The sequence below is a fragment of the Eucalyptus grandis genome, chromosome 8, assembly GCF_016545825.1.
Source record: "Eucalyptus grandis isolate ANBG69807.140 chromosome 8, ASM1654582v1, whole genome shotgun sequence".
In the NCBI taxonomy this organism is placed as follows: domain Eukaryota; kingdom Viridiplantae; phylum Streptophyta; class Magnoliopsida; order Myrtales; family Myrtaceae; genus Eucalyptus; species Eucalyptus grandis.
This window is the reverse complement of record NC_052619.1, coordinates 565,380-581,852: the sequence shown is the minus strand read 5'-3', so window position 1 is coordinate 581,852 and position 16,473 is coordinate 565,380. Positions and strand designations below refer to the sequence as shown.

General features: G+C 36.9%; 1 protein-coding gene across 2 annotated transcripts; it reads left to right on the top strand.

The window, feature by feature from the left end:
• The first annotated feature begins 5,146 nt into the window (after positions 1-5,146).
• LOC104456193 (ion channel CASTOR) lies at positions 5,147-15,090 on the top strand. 2 transcript variants are annotated; one of them, XM_018862019.2, is made up of 13 exons: positions 5,147-5,765; positions 5,857-5,928; positions 7,687-8,295; positions 9,010-9,192; positions 10,184-10,243; positions 10,324-10,527; positions 10,736-10,984; positions 12,032-12,130; positions 12,477-12,671; positions 12,933-13,025; positions 13,626-13,883; positions 14,182-14,457; positions 14,549-15,090. In XM_018862019.2, exons 1-12 carry the CDS (start codon positions 5,268-5,270, stop codon positions 14,398-14,400), a joined length of 2,739 nt encoding a protein of 912 aa, XP_018717564.2. In that variant the 5' UTR covers positions 5,147-5,267; the 3' UTR covers positions 14,401-14,457; positions 14,549-15,090. The 2 variants fall into 2 exon arrangements, with proteins under 2 accessions (XP_018717564.2, XP_010069236.3); XM_010070934.3 differs by lacking the exon at positions 12,032-12,130 and adding an exon at positions 11,883-11,981.
• Positions 15,091-16,473: the final 1,383 nt, after the last annotated feature.

Here is a 16,473-nt window from a genome sequence, read left to right as displayed (position 1 = left end):
GATTTTTCTTTCGCGTTGGTGTACTTCTAAAATTGTTGGTAAGTGCCAAAATATTTTTAGTGAAATATGTTGGTAACAACATCTTTTCCTAATATATTTTTGGTAACTTACTGCTGTTATGAAATTACTGACTTTTGTTGATAGTTTGTCCATTAGTAACTCTCTTTTTTTTTTCTTTTTTGTTTGTTAATCTTTTACCATCTCATATGCCTTTCTTTTTATTAACATTTTAAATTTACGAACTTTTTATATAAACTCACCAATTGGTTATTTGAGCAACTTACCAATTTTCTCCTATTAAATTATTGACTAGTTTTGAGTTACTATTTCTCAAGTGAGTTAATTATCTTTATTTGTTATAAATTTATTAAATTTTCTTACTAATTTAAAAAAAAAAATCTGTCAATTTTACATACCCCTTAAATTTGCCAACTTTATTTGTGTGACTTACCGACTTTTCTTCCACTAGCTTACCTCTAGTTTTGGTTTGGAGTCTTCTTTAAGCAACTTACCATGTTTCTTGTAAATTTATCAAATTCCAAATACCGATTTTCATTTGCCTCGCTTACCAATCATTAAATATGCCAGCTATTATTAGAAATTTCTAATGTTATTCAAGGTAATTACCAACTTTTCACCGATTCAGTTTTTAGTTTTGCTTTACCAGCTCTTAGTTAAGTTAGTTACCAATTTTTGTTATCTTTGACGAAAACAAATTTTCTTATCTCTAACAAAAAAGGAACTCTTTTTATCTTTTACTAACGTTTATATACATTTATTACCGACTTTTTAAATTAACCAAATATCATACGAGCTTACAAATCTTTATTTGAGTGAGTCACTAACTTTTTTTTTGAATAAGTTACCAACTAGCTTCGTTACCTGATTGAGTTACTTCCTAACATTCATGTGAGTTTTTTTCCTCATTTACCAATTTTTCTTATAGTTTACAATTCTTATTTTCCTTACTTTTCAACTTTACAAATTTACCTGCTCTTCATATATTTTTACTAACCTTAATTAGAGTGAAAATTAACTTTATCTAATGAAATTACTAATTATTTTTGCATAATCAAATCTTAGTTGAGTAAGTCACCAATGTTAATCATTTGTTTTTTTTTTTTCAAATTTCCAACTTCTCTTATCACTCATTAAAGAAATGCTTATCTTATCTTTTACCAACTTTTATTTGTTTTACATACTAATGCCTTAACATTACCAAATATTTTAGAAAATTACTAAGCTTTTATTTGAGTGGTTTACCTTTTCTTTAATCATGTTACCAACTAACTTTGGTTAGCTACTCGCATTTGAATTATTTACAAACATTTTCTAGTTATTTTAATATAACAACTTTTGTTTGCCTTACATACCAATGTTTTTAATTTTCCATTTTTAAAAATTTACGGCCTTCAATTAAGTGATTTATCAACTTTTTCTCTGCTTAAATTATCATTTTTATTCTGCATTACCTACCTTTATTTGAGTTAGTCGCCAACATTATTTTATTAATTTCCCACATTTACAACTTCTCTTCATTTCTTACATATAACATTTTCATCTTTACCATATTTTACTGACCTTTCTTACCAACCCCTTAAACTTACCAACTATTATATGGCATTACTATCCTCTTTTGACTAACTTATCAACTTTTCTTCCATTGAGATATTAATTAGTTTTGGGTCGCCGACTCTCTTCAAAACTACTTGATGAAGTTTATTTGGTTTTTTATTTAATCTACCAACTTTAGTTTGGAGTTACCACTTTTATATATTTTTCTTACTAAGCCATTTCTAAGATTAAGTTACTAACTAGTTTTGCTTTATTAGTTCTTATTTGAGTTAGGTGCCTAAGTTTATCTAGTGCAGTAGATTACCAACTTCTCTTTTACCAGCTATATTTATTTTGTCACAAACACCTTATATTTACCAACTATTAATGTAAAATTACCAATTTATTTAAGTGACTTACCAACTCTTTTCTTGGTTAAGTAACCGAATTAAAAAGTTGGTAAACTAAGACAAAACAAATAAAAATTAGTAACTAACTCAAGTGATAGTTGGTAATGTGTGACTAGTTTATAACTTACTGAGAAAAAGTTGATAATTCACTTAAACTAAAGTTAGTAATTTCATATAAAAATTAGTAAATTTAAGGCATAGTTGAGAAAGGTAAATAAAAATTGATAATAAAATTGAAAAAATTGATGATTAAAAAAAAATCAAACTCGGTAAATATCTCAAATGAGAGTTGATAATTAAAATAAGTTGGTAACTTTGAAAAAAAAAAGTTGATAAGTCACTCTATTTATAGTTGGTTTTTTCTTGAAAGAGTTGGTAAACATAGGTGCTTCTAAGGCACTCGAATTAAGGTTGTTAATTTTTGAAAATAGTTGGTAAACATATGTGTTGCTAAGATAGACAAATAACAAGTCTGTAAATAATAAGATTTGTTGGCAAGTTAGGAAATGTAGGTGTTGCTCAAGTTTGCTTGTGTGAAGACTTGTTGTGTACTGTACAAAAGCCCATTAAATAAATCAAATAAATGTCAATAAGTAATTCAAATGAGAGTCCATAACTCGATACTAGGTGGTAGTTTAATGGAAGAAAAGTTGATGTGTCACGATAATTTGGGTTGATAGTCTCTAAAAAGAAATTAATAAATTTAAGGGGTTGCTAGTTTTAAGGCAAATAAAAGTTGGTAACTCTTAAGAAAATTTGGTAAAATAAAAGATATCATAAATGCATGTAAACAATTTAAACGAGAGTTGGTACATAATTCAAAATCTTTTTTTTTTTTTTGGTGAACGGTTAATGTATTAAGCTTTAACCAACATATACAAGCAAACGGCTCCAAAACTTACACTCATAATAAACAAGGCATAATGAGTGGAAAGGTGCCGAAAGAAGAACACAAAAGCCTATAAGGCAAAGAAGCTAGAAGGCACAGTCAGCACAATGGCGGCCACATCCAGAGCATGACCAAAAACAAAAGAAGGCGACCAGCCAGCCAAACAGTGGCAACCCAGCCCAAAACCCAACCAAAAGTGACCACGTGACAGCAATGGCCCATCTAGCAGAGACACCAGCAAGAATACTAAGCAGCCACTGGATTGGAATAGAAAATGCAAGGGTCAATCCCCCAGCTACGTTGAAGCCTCTTGTTTCTCGAATTGTCCTCTACATTTGTGAATGTCAATGCCTTATCCTTAACCACTTTAATGAGGTGATTTTTTATGGCAGAAGTTGTGAATGTATGGTTTCTAAACAAAATCTCATTCCTGTTTTTCCAAATAAGGTGGCAGAGAGCTCCAAAGGAAAATTGGGTGTTGGGGTGATAGTAGTCCTTATCAGAAAGGAACTTCAAAGCCTAGCGAAGGTTGTCGGCCCAAGTCCTGTTGCGCCAAGGAAGGTTGCATATGACAGCCCAAAGGAAGGCAAAACTAGCAGTAATGCTACATCCAAAAAATATATGATCAATAGAATCCGGCGTAAACTTGCAAAAAGCACACACCGCATTCCTAATCCTGCCATAAGATAAAAGCAATGCCTGAGTGGGGAGACGATTCTTGGTAACAAGCTAGAGATTGAACTGATATCTTAGAGATATAGCATTGTTCCAAATCAAGGATGCCCATTTGACTCGAGGCTTCTTCTTTCTAATAATTCAAAATCAGTTGGTAATATAATTAAAGAAAAATATTTAAGTTATTCTAATTTAGATTGGTGATTTCATATAAGAGCTAGTAATTCGAAAAGTTACACAAATAAAAATCGGTCTGTTAGTATAAGAATTTGTAATTTGCAAACTTTACCTAAGGTTAATAATTTTATAGTGCTCCTAAGCTACCAACAAATTTTGAAAGGAAGAAAAAAGTTGTTGGTTGACATAGTAACTTTTATTAAAATTAACCGACGCAGAAAAAGAGATGTGTATTTTTTGACACGGAACAATAGAATTATGAACTCTAATGTTTGAAGTTCTTCATTTGTTGTTCATGATATAAGGTAGAGGTAAAAGTAATAAAAGTAATCGGTTACCAATTTCGAATACGAAGATGAAAACTTTACCAGCAGATGTTTAACCAACTCAATCTTGGATGAAGAGATGATTGACACTGCCTCGCCAACTGAGGTGGGTGTAATCAAACGCTTGGATTGGAATCTCGAAAATTAAAGCCAACTATACAAACATCGACATGTCCATCTTTTGATGAGCTTATTGGAACATGTAGAGTTGCTCTCTTTCTTTCAAACAGGAAAGTTAGTCTCGGTATACTCGATCCCATGATGAAACGCCATGACAGAGATCTAAAGACAAGGAAGCATGGGGGAACCCTTAAATAAAACTCCAAGTCCCCAAAATCCAAAATTTGGATTTTAAACGAGTCAAAGATGATCAGCTTGCTCTAAATATATATACGTTGTGAATGGAAAACTAGTGATTTTGGGCTCTTGTGGGCCTTTGTCGCTGAAGGGCTACATCATGGGCTTACGATGAGTTGTCGTTGGGCCTTTTTGGGCCTCTGGTGTCCTTCTCTTTGTTATCTTGGATTCCGGTCCCATTAGTTGAAGCCTTTGCTATTTGAAGATCTGATGTGCTCCTCAATCCTTTGTTTATTCATGAAGTTGGAATTGCTGCTATATTTAAATGAGGATCTTTCTTGATTCAAGTATTTAACTATCTTATCGACTCAGTGGTGCCCAGTTTTTGTCTAGCATAATCATAACTTCTCCACATCATATAAACTTTGCTGCAACTTGAAAATATCCCAAGATCAAGGGAGTGGACTTCGACATATATTGACCAATTTCAATGAATTTATGCACTTGCTTACGAAGAAACACAAAAACCCCATATTCAACACAACCTTCTTTCCCCACTAACTCATTATGGGGTGGATTATATGTATTCACAATTTCAAACACAATGACTAGTTCTTTCCATAATCGAATATTAAATTCATTGTTCGAGATGAATTTAAAATATGCATATTCAATTCATTTGTTAATCTCGGCAGGCAGTGTATACAATGTTTTCGATCCTTTGAGAAGGCCAAGGTCAACTAACAATGTCTCCATCAAAACCTGATTAATTTAATTTGCAGATTATGCTATTCACTTCTCTCCTGCCCCCTCTTAATTCAAATTCCCCCTCCCCATCTCTAACGAGCGCACTATCAAAACGTTCTCCCGTTTTAATCTTCGATTCAATTTCAGTTTTGCTCCCGAAAAAGCCCCTCCGAAATCCTCGAAATCCCGAAAATGTCCCACGTCGACGCCGACTCCTCGCCGCCGGCGTCGTTCCCTTCCTTCAGCCGGGACTGGTTCTTCCCTTCCCCTTCCCCGTACTGCGCCCACTCCGCCGCCGCCGCCGCCGCCGCCGCCGCCGCCAAGACCCCGAAGTACCCCCGCCGCTTCTCCACCAACCCGAGGCCCTCCTCCTCCTCCGCCGCCTCCCTCGACCCCAAGCCTCCCCGCCCGCCCTCCTTCCGCTCCGCCCCTCCGGTGAGCCCTCCTCTTCCGTACCGCGAGGCCAGGTATGCCGGACCCCGCCGGAGGCTCGGCCCCTCGCTCCGATCGGAGAGGCCGCGGGCGGGCGGCGAGAAGAAGGCCGTCTCGAGCGGTGGCGGCGCGGCTCCGAGCGCCGGCGCCGATCGAAAGCCGGAGGCGCCTGCGGAGAAGGTCCCGTCGCGATGCGAAGGGGTCGGGGATTTGCGGAGGAGGCTCGGGCTTCGGTGGCGGATGGCGTTTCTAGTGGCGGTGCGTCTCCTCTACGCGCGCGCGCGCGCTCAAGTAGTTTAGCTTTCTCTTGTTCTCTCCGTTTTAATCGAAGGACGATGTGGTGTCGCAGATTGTGTTGACGGCTTTCAGTTCGGTGGTGCACAAGAACTTCAGTTTACGTAGCCAGGTCGAGGATTTGCAGGTAAAATCTCTGAAACAACCAATCCTTTGCATTTCATGTATAGTCCATGGTTGGTTCTGAAGTTCGAGGATGGATCTCGCGGTTCCTAATCCTAGAGAATTAGTCAAATCGCGGTCCCTGTTCTTGCCGGCTAGTTCCGCTTGATGATGCGAAAGTTTTCATTTTTATATTTTTCCCTGCCGGCTTTTCTTCTGACCAAACAATTGACTAGGAAAGTATTCAGGTTTGAGGGATGGATACTGTTCATCCAAGAATCTGCATCTCCATGTAATCTGCCGTAATTCATGGAATGAGATGGTTGAGCAATTCTGGTTATATTAATGGAGTTGAAAAATGTTATTCTCAAGGGATTCGAGAACTCTACTGGTCTAACTAGCAATCTGTGGTCTAGTTACCTCACTCTTGCAGTCTCAGAAAAAAGAAAAAAAAAAAAAAGAATCATGCACAGTAGGCTTACTCTCTTGGGTAAATGAACTTTTTTAACTCTAGGACTCGAGCTGGTTCAAATGAAACCGGTGAAGAATGAATCTTCATAGTGGCGCGAATTTTGCTTTGCAGAATTGGATACCTAATTCCATGATGGGGGATAGAGCAGCAATAGGAATGCAATAGCTACTTTCTAGTTTGTTTGCAAGATTGAATCGTTATTCCAAGTTTTTATTTTGTAGACTATTTTCGTATGGGGTATAAGTTAAGAATGAAAACTTACCCCTAATACCCTTTGATGAGATATGAATATTTGTAAGAGAATTATCATGCAACAGTGAATTATGTACATACTTTGTAAACTAAATGATTGTTAGATTTTTTTTTTTTTTTAAATTACATTGTTTCTTAATTATAATTCTAACTGTACTCAGAATATAAGATTATCTCAAATAAACAATTGGCTATAGACAACAATTTATAACTATAAGTTGGAATATATAGTTATTGCAATGAAATGTTGTATCTAGTTAAATATTTAATTGGTAATATAAGATAACTTATTATCATCTTCTCAATAAATAATAAACACGGACCATTACTCTAATTTAATTTTACATTGTCATTATCAAGTACCATTTACTGGGATGATATGTAAATCAGACTAATAACTATGAATTAAGCTTTAATTATGAGTAAAGCTAGGCTATAAATAAAATAGATGATAAATTAGTTTCTGTATTATTGATTGCATTCATATTCCCTACAAATTCATCAATTCATTTAGATTAAATACTAAATCGTGGTCTATATTTTAAATATGATTAATACAAATTTATTACAAATATGATTATATATTGAAAAATGCAAGGTTATGTTAGAAATATAAAAAGTTGAGCTATTTTTGTTTGCATGAAACTCATTCCTCCCCCTCCTCTCTCTCTCTCTCTCTCTCTCTCTCTCTCTCTCTCTCTCAGAGTAACTAATCCTGATTTTGAGGTAATGAATAGCTATTATCGATTTACTTTTAGGACCAAACAAAGGAATAACTGTCTTCGTGAGGATTAAATTGAGAATGAAATAGCTAGTACGCTGCAAACTGAACGTGCAGTTCTTTGTTACCAGAGGCTGCAGCATAATATGGCTAATTGTATTTGTATATAAAAATCCCCAGCTTGGCATCTTATGTAAGGAAGCAAATTTTAGTTAACTTCTTATCCAAATTTTTTTTTTTATCTTTATTAAGGATAATGATTTTATAAGTACTAGTTTTATTATCTGCAGTAATTATCATTGAATTGCCTCTTTAATGGAGTTTGGTTTAAATTTCAGGGGCAAATTTCTCAACTTAGGATTACCCTGCAAGCCTGCAGTTTATTGGATTTAGCAGAATTTGAAGGTTCTATAGACAAGCAGAATCAAGATGGACCAAATAAAAGATTTAAGAACATTGCTCTGATAAGCTCGCTCTCCATATTATGTATTCCTATTCTCTTGTTCAAGTGCATTGACAAAGTCCCAAGGTTAAGATCATCAGACTGTATTTTGGAAGAAGTATCTTTGAAAAAGCAGCTAGCATATCGACTGGATGTATTTTTCTCGGTTCATCCATATGCTAAGCCATTGGCATTGTTGGTCGCAACATTACTTCTCATCTTTCTGGGAGGACTAGCACTTTTTGGTGTCACAGATGATGACATGGCAGATTGTCTTTGGTTATCATGGACATATGTCGCTAGTGCAGGCAATCATGCAGATTCAGAAGGTTTTGGTCCAAGGTTGGTTTCACTTTTGATTAGCTTTGGAGGAATGCTTATATTCGCAATGATGCTTGGACTTGTTTCTGATGCTATCTCCGAGAAGTTTGACTCCTTGAGGAAAGGCAGAAGTGAAGTAGTTGAGCAAAACCACACCTTAATTCTTGGGTGGAGTGATAAATTGGTAATATCCTGATTATCCTGTTTTTTAATCTAACTCCTGTGGACACCTCCGCTCCCCCTCTTACAAAAGAAGAAAGAAGAAGAGAAGGAAAAAGTGTTGATTGCAAGATAATCATGCTATGGTTTGCAGGATTTACTTCATAAACTTTTGATTTTGACAATTGACCTTCTTTTTTGTAATAAGAAGTGTATTGAAGAGCACAAAGGGGGTGCCTCCCATTCTCATCTTAGAAGATAGAAAATATTTAAGATATTTGAAAAAGACTCAATGTCTTTCACTTTAACAAAACAGACTCAGAATTTACATCAGAAACTTCGGGTTATTCAGTTTCTCCTCTTTACTTCACCTTTTTGTGTTTCTTGCACTTATATTACAGCCAGACGTTAATTAGTTCGTGAAATGGTTGTCCTAATGTGAATAAGATCACCATACTGAAATCATTTATGAAACTGCAACAGTTTGGTTCATTTCCCCCAAAGACTATGCAAAATTGCTGGTTGTTGGTAGCTGGTACCATCCAATTTACCCTATCAATGGAATGTCTACTCTATTTAATATCAGTTGCACTGAATTTTATTATTATTTTCTTTTTGGTCTTGAGCACCAGGTTATATTCACTGACATACTTTTTTGGTAAAAGTTTCATAAAAAAATATGTGCTTGTTATTTGCTATGTCTGTCCTAGTGATAACACATAATTCATGGCAAATGCAGGGATCATTGTTGAATCAGCTGGCGCTAGCAAATGAGAGTTTGGGTGGAGGCACCATTGTGGTGATGGCTGAAAGAGATAAAGAGGAAATGGAACTTGACATTGCTAAGATGGAGTTTGATTTCAGTGGAACATCTGTTATATGCAGAAGTGGCAGCCCTCTAATCTTGGCTGACTTGAAAAAGGTCATTAATGGTCAATGGTGAAAGTAATGATTTTGAAATATTAATGATTGATTTAACCAGAAATGGCTGTCCAGATTTTGATACAAATATGTGGGGAGGGAGTTCATTACTTAGCCAACTTTAATTCTCTGATTGTTGTTTTGACATACATTGCAGATCTCAACTGTACTAGTCATTAGGAAATATGTGAAGGTTTAGGGAAGATAACATGATCTATTCTGTAATGTTTTTTACTCTGTGTTGAGAATGAAGTCATTTGAAAGTTCTGAGGCGAAATCTTTAATTAAAATCTCTCTTCTCGATCCACTTATATGGTGATGTTCGCTTGGTATTTTGTTTTCAGTGATCGGTTTGTCGTTTGTTGTTACCTCACTTGATGCAAATTGATAGACCAATCAGATATGTACAACCACATATTTCCCTGAGAACAACTTATTTTCTTCAATTCTGATCTTCTTCATTGAGACGCTAGACACTCTCTCTCTCTCTCTCTTTCTCTCTTTGTGCGCATGCACGCCACATCTTTTTCTTTAGGTGGACCGGGTGATAAAAACATTCTAAACGTAGACAATGCTAGTTCATGCATCACCCAGCTCCCTTGCCTTGTATATATATGTTCTGTCTCGCCCTTATGTGTTAACAGACCTATTCTTGACGACACTTCTTTCGTAAGTGAGGTCCATATTGTTGATCTTCATCTGATGCACATATATTGGCACATGCCTGCTTTATGGAAATCCCCCTCCTACTCACGATGCTTCAATCTTTTAGATTTCTCTAAACTCCCATAAACTCCACGAGCCCAAAACCCCTTGTTATGCTTAACTTTTCTGTCTTATTATTTTTCGTAAAATCATCTTGTCTTGTTTCTTGCAACTTTCTTACTCAAGAACCCCTACTGTGTACTTGGTCTTTGGCAAAAAATTTCGTTACCTTTTGTTGTTTGTATTGCATATGCAGGATCCATTAACCTTTTACTTTTCTTATGCAGGTCTCTGTCTCCAAAGCCAGAGCAATAATCGTCCTTGCTGTAGATGGTAATGCTGACCAGGTTTGATTAATCATCACAAATAAGTTATATCCCTTTTTGGTAGTTGCTAGGAGCTGATTCAATTGTATTATTGGATGTAGAGTGATGCTCGTGCATTAAGGACGGTCCTAAGTTTAACTGGAGTTAAAGAAGGGTTAAGAGGGCACATTGTGGTTGAATTAAGCGATCTTGACAATGAAATTCTCGTTAAACTTGTTGGCGGAGACCTTGTCGAAACTGTTGTGGCACATGATGTGATTGGTCGCTTGATGATTCAATGTGCTCGGCAGCCTGGATTGGCACAGGTCAGTTTCATGAAATGTGTTGAACTTTTGTAACTAAACTGGCCATTGTTCTTCAAGATGATTATGTCCCAGTATTCTGTTAATTATTCATCCCCTGGCTCGCAGATGCACTATCCTACCTGTCAAACAAAATATGAAGCAAATTGGTCCTTTAAGTTGATTTTTCACCCTCTTCTAATCATCTGATGGCTTTGTGATGTCATGGCAGATTTGGGAAGACATCCTTGGGTTTGAAAACTGTGAGTTTTACATCAAAAGGTGGCCCCAGTTGGATGGCATGCAATTTGAGGATGTGCTTATAAGTTTTCCTGATGCAATACCTTGTGGAATAAAGGTTGCATCTTGTGGTGGTAAGATTATCCTGAATCCTGACGATTCCTATGTTCTACAAGAGGGCGATGAAGTTCTTGTCATAGCAGAAGATGATGATACATACGCTCCAACAGCATTACCGATGGTGCTTTTTTCTCTTCTAGAATTGGTCTTGATGAGCTTTTGTTTGTGATTTCAGCATAATGACTCAAGAAATGTTGGCATAGAATTAGAAAAAATTAAGGATACCTATATCAAGCACACTCATTGGGAGGAAAAATAAGAAAGGGTGTTATGGTAGGCAATCACCAGCAGGAGCAACTGTCATTGTTTCTGCTCTATACCAATTCTTTGAAAAGACCATGATGTCACCATAACACCTTGTTGATTAGGTTATTTATTTTGGAAAGATTGCACAAGTATGACAATATGACTGGTGTAATAACTGAAAAGATAGACTGTTTGCTTCTTGCCATGAAACTTAGCTGGTTTCTTATTCATTCAGATTGATACTTAATCTAGTAACTGAGTGGCACACCAGAGTTAAACTTTAATAAAAAAATAATTAATTTAAGGGTTATTACCACAAAAAATCCCAAATTGGTATACCTGTGACAAATTTACTCCAAATGATCACAAAAAACCCCAAACTAGTACACTTTTGACAAATTTACCATAAATTAATTTTTTGATCGTCAAACACTCCAAACCGGTACATTTGTGACAAGTATACTATTTCTTAAATTGGATTAATACTACAAAAAACCACAAAACTAGTACAACTGTGACAAGTGAAAAGTAAAATCCCAAATTGGTACACCAGTCAACTATCATGTATCATTTAATTCAACAATTTGATAATAAAATTTAACGGAAATCAACAGAGGTAAATTTGTCACAAATGTTCCGGTTTTGGATAAATTTTTGTCAAAGATATACCAATTCAGAGATTTTGGTGGTCAAAAAACTACTTTGGGGTAAATTTGTCACAGGTGTATTAGTTTAGGTTTTTTATGGTATTAACCCTTAATTTAATCATTCAGGTCAAAGAAGCATCATTCACACACATTCCCCTTCCAGCAAGAAAACCACAGAAGATTCTACTTTGTGGATGGAGGAGAGACATTGATGATATGATTGTGGTAAGTTCTTTCCATGAAGCCCCTAATTTTTTTTTCACCTAATGCTGCAGGTATGGAGGGGACATCTACCCAAAGAATTTAGTATTGACCAGTCTTCAGAAAAGATACTTTTTTGTGGTTGGCGGCGAGATATGGAAGATATGATTATGGTAATTATAAGCAAACCTAGAATTAGCAGGTGATGTGTCAGAATATTTTTGCATGTTTTCCATACAGAGAAGGTAACAGTGAAACTCCCTTAGTTTAGTTAAAATACAGGAGAAAATCCACACCATCCCCCTGCCAGAGAGTTGGCTCTGCCATTTCTTCATCTTTGCATCTCTCTGGAAGTCTGCAAAAGGACTCTGGTTTACTCAGTTAATTTGGCAATAATTTAATATGGGCTTACAAATATGATCTCACATGCCAGGACTCTTACCTCTTTATTGGTTATAGTGCCATGAAAAAGGACTCAGTTCATATCTGTTGATTATGGTTTGCCCATCTGTCATTTAGGTATTGGATGCGTCTCTAGCACCTGAGTCAGAGCTCTGGATGTTCAATGAGGTTCCAGAAGAGGAGAGGGAACAGAAGCTTATTGATGGCGGTCTTGAAATTAGTAGGCTTGCAAACATAAAAATAGAAAATCGAGAAGGAAATGCAGTTATACGGCGTCACCTGGAGAGTCTCCCTCTGGAATCTTTTGATTCAGTAAGTGAATGAAACTCTCTATTGAATCTTTTGCTTTCATTAGGCACTAGCTCTGCTACAGCAATTAGTCAAGAAGTTCACTTTCTGAAAATAAATGCACATTTTGCGGAACTCTTCTTAAATTTGTCTAATGTCCAGAAGATCTGATAATTTGTGTCATCATTTTGATAATTGATAAGACAGTTACAACTTTGACCTGTCAGTTTCTTATGTTAATACCATAACCCTGTGGAATGCTCTCATTGGATGCTGATTTTACAGATACTAATTCTTGCTGATGAATCAGTGGAAGATTCAGCCATTCAAGCTGATTCAAGATCTCTTGCCACGTTGCTGTTAATTCGTGATATACAGGTACTCCAAAGTCCGAGTTTCATTTAATTCATTGGGGGATGTCTTGCTTTCATTACTCTTTTTAAGTTGGATTTTTAACACCCTACTCGACAGGAGCATTTGACCATCACTTAATTGGAATAAATACTTCTGCTCTTCCATTATGCCAGACTTTTTCTTTGAGAAGAAGGAGGGAGGGTGGGGGGTTGAATTTTGTGTAATATTCACTGCAATGGTCATGCTTGTGAGGTTCTTATGGGGGTGGTTGTTGGGTCCATGGGGAAAGGTTGCCAATAGCCTGGCTTGATTGAGGATTTTTAACTTTCGATAGCTCTTACATGATTATGCAGATAATTGAATTTAAGCATTAACTCAGCTTAAGAGGGGCGAAAAAGCCTCTCACATTGACCTTAATTCCCTATGGATATACCACATTGTCGTCACTTAAAAGGAATTTGTTGAGGAAGTTGTCATAAAAGAGCCAAGGGCATAGTTGGTTCTACCTAGCAGTCTTGTGCAGTGGGAGATTCTCAGTTGCCCTTACCGTTCTTGATGCTCGTCTTGGTCAAAACTATTTCCTTACACCTGTTGACATCCATTTTCCTCTCTTTTGTTTGTCAGGCAAAGCGCCTCCCTCTCAGCATGGCCCCATCTCGCAGAGGAAATTTTTCACAAAGCTCTTGGATGGGGGAAATGCAGCAGGCTTCTGATAAATCAGTAATCATATCTGAAATACTGGATCCCAGGACTAAAAATCTATTATCAATGTCCAAAATCAGTGATTACGTTTTGTCAAATGAGCTTGTCAGCATGGCTTTGGCAATGGTTGCTGAGGATCGCCAGATAAATGATGTTTTGGAAGAGCTCTTCGCAGAGGAGGTATAATGTACATCTAACAAAAATGAATTTTATAGGCAATATGCACTTCGGAAAGGTAGTACAAAATATGAATTTTTATAGACAAATTTCACTCGAACTCATTTACTATCATCACTATTCCCTGAAGTCTGCACTGTGTCAAGTCATATGGTTTCATTCTTGCTTGTTTCTTATGTTTCATGACTTTGCTAATCTTCAGCTGAGAAATTTAGTGTTCTTTTAGTACATATATTAGTTTTGCGTGTATAGTTCTGGAGATTATCGTTCGCTAAATGGTGGGTTTTATGGCCACTACCAGGGAAATGAGTTGCACATTAGACCGGCAGATCTCTACCTTTGTGAAGGTGAAGAGTTGAGTTTCTATGAACTACTCTTACGCACCCGACTGAGGAGGGAAATCATGATAGGCTATCGTTTAGCAAACGCAGAGAAAGCTGTCATAAATCCCCCCGCAAAAGATGAGCGCCGGACATGGTCGGTGAGAGATGTTTTTGTTGTTATTACTGATAAAGAATGATAGGTTCATATTGCAAGGCCGGAAGATATTTTCATCAGAAGCAAAATTCTCAACTAGGCAAGTACTCGTATCATTCTCTATACTTTGTGAAAGTGATGCTTATGCCATCAAAACTGATAATGTCTCTCTTATTGATGTGTGATAACAGATGTCAGCATGGGATACCCAAAGGTAGAGTCTATACTGTGTTGTCTAGAATGACTCTGCCTGAATCTCTCGGACAGCATGTCGGCACCCACGAAATGATTGCAATGGGCACAGAGACACCTGCTAAAAAGAATGTTATGGGTTATGTTATAGTCGGTTGACAGAAATCATTGCATAACTGAGGAATTTGGCCTCAGAGATGGACGTGATGGACAGGAAATTAATATTTACTGTTTTGATGAGCAGTTGGTTGGTAGAGAGACGGATTGTGTAGATGTCCAGAATAACCGGTGGGAATCCAATTGTTGTGATTGAAGAATGGTGGATAGTATCAGAATACGGATGGTACACGAGGTAGAATTCTGTGATAGACTGCTGTTATAGATTTTCCAGAAAGCAGTGATGAGTTGTAAATTGTAATTAGAAGTTTCATCTTTCTTTGGAGCGACTTGCTCGTTGACAGGACATTCAAATACTTGAGCAAATGCGAGAATAATTTCCTCGTTGGTGTTTGTAAAAGTTTATCTTCAGAAGGGCTAATGCATTGATCTTGCCCTCTAATCATGGTCGGTTTTGATGGAAAGCTCTCATAGCTTTTTGAGGTAGTCAATCACTAGGGCGAAAATGAACTTCATCAAGCTGTATGATGACCCCTTATCTCCCGACACTGCTTCGAGCTCAAGGGATAGCTTGCCTTCCCCACGCATCTTCTGTCCGATCAGTGGTCACCTTAAACCAAACAGCCTTTGATTGCTATCACCAATCTGTGTTTAGGACTGCAGATGAGATGCTACTCTTAAGTGAATCTTCACTAGAAGATTATCTAAACTCGGGTCGGCTCCCTTTTCGAGTTTGAGTGGCTCAGTTTGGTTTGATCATTGAATTGAGTGGAGCTCGAATTTCGTCAATACTTGCTCGAGTAGCTCGTCCCTATTAGAGGTGATCATGGTTCTAGGGTAGAACCTGGAACCTGAGAACCGGACCAGTAGGAACTTGTAGGTTCCAGATTCCAAGATATGCAGAGTAGGTTCAAGGTTTCAATAAATAAGGAATATGTTTCAATGAGTGTATAATCTGAAAGCACTAGTCTCAGTTTCCATTTTATAGCTAAGATTTTTATTTTATTAATGTTCATATTTGTTGTGTATTTAAATCTAAGTTATGATTAGTAAATTGAAATCGTTCATATAATAATATAAGTGGGATGGGGTAGATCTTGGAACCTATGATAGGATAGGTTTTAAATTTTAGGGTGTGCAAAGTAGGTTTCGAGTCAAAGATAAAAAGAGATATTATTAAGAGAGAAGATAGAGATGATAGTGGCGGCTTTAGTGGCTAATGGTGAGATGGTGTTGGCTCGCCACTGTTGACGGTGGTGATGCTACGAACATAAACACAATTGCCATGTGTCAGTTTTTCAATAATGGTCTATTTTGCTTTTTAATTTTCATCGTAGCTTCTCAACTCTGAAGTAATACATAGGTCATTTCATTATAGAATCTTGAAATCATGCACAGTTTGACAGAGAAACCGCTCCACATGTGCTTGAAGTGTTCATTTTCATTTGGTGTAACCAAATGGTCATTAGGTTGGATTGTTCGTGGAACAAATGAATGATCTTTTAGATTGGTCAGTTTTCTATTGTGTCTATCTGTGATATCCGGACTTCACTCGAGCCCGAATACTTAACAGTCCATGTCATGTCGACAAACACGTCATCAGACTATGTTGTTGGCGCCACCCACGGCCACCGTATAGCCACCACCGTCACCTCACCGAACCATCGTGCCTCATCACATCCCCACGACACCACCCCATCGCCACGTCCTCGCCGTACCGTGACATCTTAACCGCCACCTAGTCCACTACCTCACTAAATTTTCTTCTTCATGAAATGCCACAAGCGAGATTAATGTGACCTCAAAA

Bases quoted from the DNA above. Each gene is read 5' to 3' on its own strand.
- LOC104456193 (XM_018862019.2), top strand. From the start codon at position 5,268: ATGTCCCACGTCGACGCCGACTCCTCGCCGCCGGCGTCGTTCCCTTCC. The intron at 10,244-10,323 runs GTTTGATTAATC...TATTGGATGTAG, and splicing joins TAGATGGTAATGCTGACCAG to AGTGATGCTCGTGCATTAAG. The intron at 12,672-12,932 runs GTAAGTGAATGA...CTGATTTTACAG, and splicing joins CTCTGGAATCTTTTGATTCA to ATACTAATTCTTGCTGATGA.